This window comes from Nicotiana attenuata, chromosome 5 (assembly GCF_001879085.1).
Source record: "Nicotiana attenuata strain UT chromosome 5, NIATTr2, whole genome shotgun sequence".
Taxonomy (NCBI): Eukaryota; Viridiplantae; Streptophyta; class Magnoliopsida; order Solanales; family Solanaceae; genus Nicotiana; species Nicotiana attenuata.
The window spans coordinates 56074350-56077197 of NC_031993.1; the positions used below are offsets into that span (position 1 = coordinate 56074350).

The 2848-nt window shown below is 35.2% G+C and overlaps 1 protein-coding gene across 1 annotated transcript; it reads left to right on the forward strand.

Moving 5' to 3' along the window:
* Positions 541-2517, forward strand: LOC109225886 (thioredoxin-like 1-2, chloroplastic). Its single transcript, XM_019390698.1, has 4 exons — positions 541-1051; positions 1383-1565; positions 1719-1883; positions 2170-2517. The coding sequence occupies exons 1-4, from the start codon at positions 842-844 to the stop codon at positions 2398-2400; spliced, it is 789 nt and encodes a 262-aa protein (XP_019246243.1). The 5' UTR covers positions 541-841; the 3' UTR covers positions 2401-2517.

A 2848-nucleotide genomic window follows, 5' to 3' on the forward strand; every position in this document is an offset into this window, starting at 1 on the left:
ACAAAGGAGTGAGACAGAAGAAGGCAAAACAAAGGAGCATACCTAATTAGAATTGAGTTAAAAGCAAATTAGGAGAAAAAATAAAACAGAAGGCGGCAAAACACCTTTAACGTTGGCGGCAGAAGTTCTGGAAAAAACTAAAGTAGGTTATAGGTTGGAGATTTGGAGTTAAAATAGCAAAAAAAGGTAAAGGATAAAATAGAATTGTGGAGTAATAAGTTAGGACATAATTGGAAAGAAAAATAGGAAACAATCCCACCACACCAAATCGGTTATTTCAAAAAAGGGGACTTTTCATTGTTCCGGAACAATGAATTTAACAATACAATACAACAAATTTTAATGAAACAACCAAAACAAACATTGTTTTGGTATAACAATACAATACGATACAATGGTAAACAACCATCCAAACAAGCTGTTAACTCCACCTAATAGACAAAAAGATTTACACTATCTTTGCGTAAAAGTTAAATTCTTTTAACTTCTTTTTATATTAATTCCTCACCATATGTCTCGTTGGAAGCTTTAAAAGGAAGAGAGCCACAATTTTGTTTGACCTTCCTTCTCTTCTAGCCACTAAGATATACATTGGTCAAAAAGAGCATATTTTTCGCTCAAAATCTTGCCTTTTCTATTGAAAACGTGATTATTTCTTACTTGAATTCTTGTTCTATAGATTTACGGGAGAAAACAGCAATTTGCATGCTCCATATCTATTCTGTTCTATTAAGAAGTTTGTTACTATTTTACTCCAAAGTGAAGGTCTCTAATTGGTATTTGGTGGGAATTATTTTGTAGATGCTACAACCTTGACAAAGTCCTAGGATTTTTAGTGTCAATGGCCGCTTGTGCTTTAAATACTGGTTTATCTGTTTGTGGCCCCTGTTTCAATTCCAGAGCCACCAAAATGTCTCTTAGTCATTGTTCTTCAAATGGTACTCTGCAACTTAAAGGTTTGGCATCCAGAGAATTTCTAAGCAAACCCTTGGATTATGCATCAGATCATAGCCATTGGAATGTTGCATTTCCAGCATCCATTTGTGTTAATGTATGTAAATTTTGTTACTTTTGCTTCTGTGTTAGTCACTATATTGTTCCTTGTTCCTTCCGCTTCGTTTTCTTACTATCTTGTTGTTGTTACTGCCTGGTGCTACTGATTGTCTTTTCGTCTTTCGTGAGCCGAGGGTCTATCAGAAACAGTCTCTCTACCTTCAAGGTAGGGGTAAGGTCTACGTACGCACTATCCTGCTCGGATCCCACTTGTGGGATTACATTGGATTTGCTGTTGTTGTTAATCAATATATTAGTGTTTTCATGTTTCATTCTTGTTTTTCATTTTTGAGATTAATTCATGAAGTGTTTTGTCCTAATCATTTTAGGAACAAGAATCAATATGTGTTGACAGTGGTAAGAGATGGTGGGAGAAGAGCCATAAGCCCAACATGGTAGAGATTAGTTCTGCACAACAACTTGTTGATTTATTATTAAAAGCTGGTGATAGATTGGTCATAATTGACTTCTATTCTCCTGGATGTGGAGGTTGCAAGTCTTTACATCCTAAGGTATGGTATATAGCAATGCACTACGCCGTAACCCTTAGCAAGCTGGAGTTTACTATATGAATCATCACTATCTATGCCGATCCATTTAAACATAAAATAAAAATAAATAAAGAAGTTTGAAGTTATAACTGGTGCTACTATTGATGTTTGCAGATCTGTGAGTTAGCTGAATCAAACCCCAATGCCATATTCCTCAAAGTAAACTACGAAGAACTGAAAACCATGTGCAATGCTCATTACATCCCTGTCTTACCTTTCTTCAGATTCTATAGGGGTGCACAAGGCAAAGTCTGTAGCTTCAGCTGTACCAATGCAACAGTAAGTACTGTATTTCATATTTCTTGGACTCGGGTGGATTTAGGGTAGTTTTTATGGGCTCAACTAAACCTATTTATTTTCGAATCCAAATTATGTATACGTGTGCAAAAATATTTATAATTGAATATATAAATAATATCATACTTATTCTGAACTCAGATCCTTTGTATGTCCTATTACTGCCCAACCCTCAAGTTGGTCACTGATACTTTACTTTCTCTAGTTTATCACGTAACTGAAATAGTAAATGTTGTAGTTTCTTATGGTAAAATTTGTACTTGTGCAGATAAAGAAATTCAAAGATGCATTAACAAGGTACGGGAAAGATCGATGTAGTCTTGGTCCAGCAAGAGGTTTAGATGAATCTGAGCTTTTAGCCTTAGCCTCAATTGGAGAATTATCAAGAAATGATTGTACGAGGAAAGATATATTTCAAGAATCATCCCTTACAGGAGTAGTAGATGTATACTATAGCACTTTGGAGCTAAAAGAAGGTAAAAAATTTGTGATGACCTAGAATAGGGATTTGGAAAAAAAAAAAAAAAAAATTCTTAATTTCATATTAGCAATTATATTTTCATGTCTCTGCCATTTGGGGTATCTTATTATAATTTGGATTAGGATGTGTACTTGATAGTGACTGTTACAGTATCAATCTCCCTCCCCCCTACCCCCCCCCCCCCCCTTCCCAAAGGCTTTTATTTCCCATGTGACTTTTTCGATTGTCCTTTTGTATGAGACGAAAATGGTCCTTTTGAATGGTTCCATTAGAAAATAGTCATATCATATAATTTAGGCCAAATACCTAGACAGCCCAACTTGGCATATTTTGTAAATTAGCCTTATAAACTTATTAAGTGACCAAATAGACACCTGAACTCGCTCCCAGTGTATCTTTCAAACACAAGTGTCTCAAAGTGAATACTGAGCGCGTGAAAATATTTTTGTTAACCTTTATTTTTGGG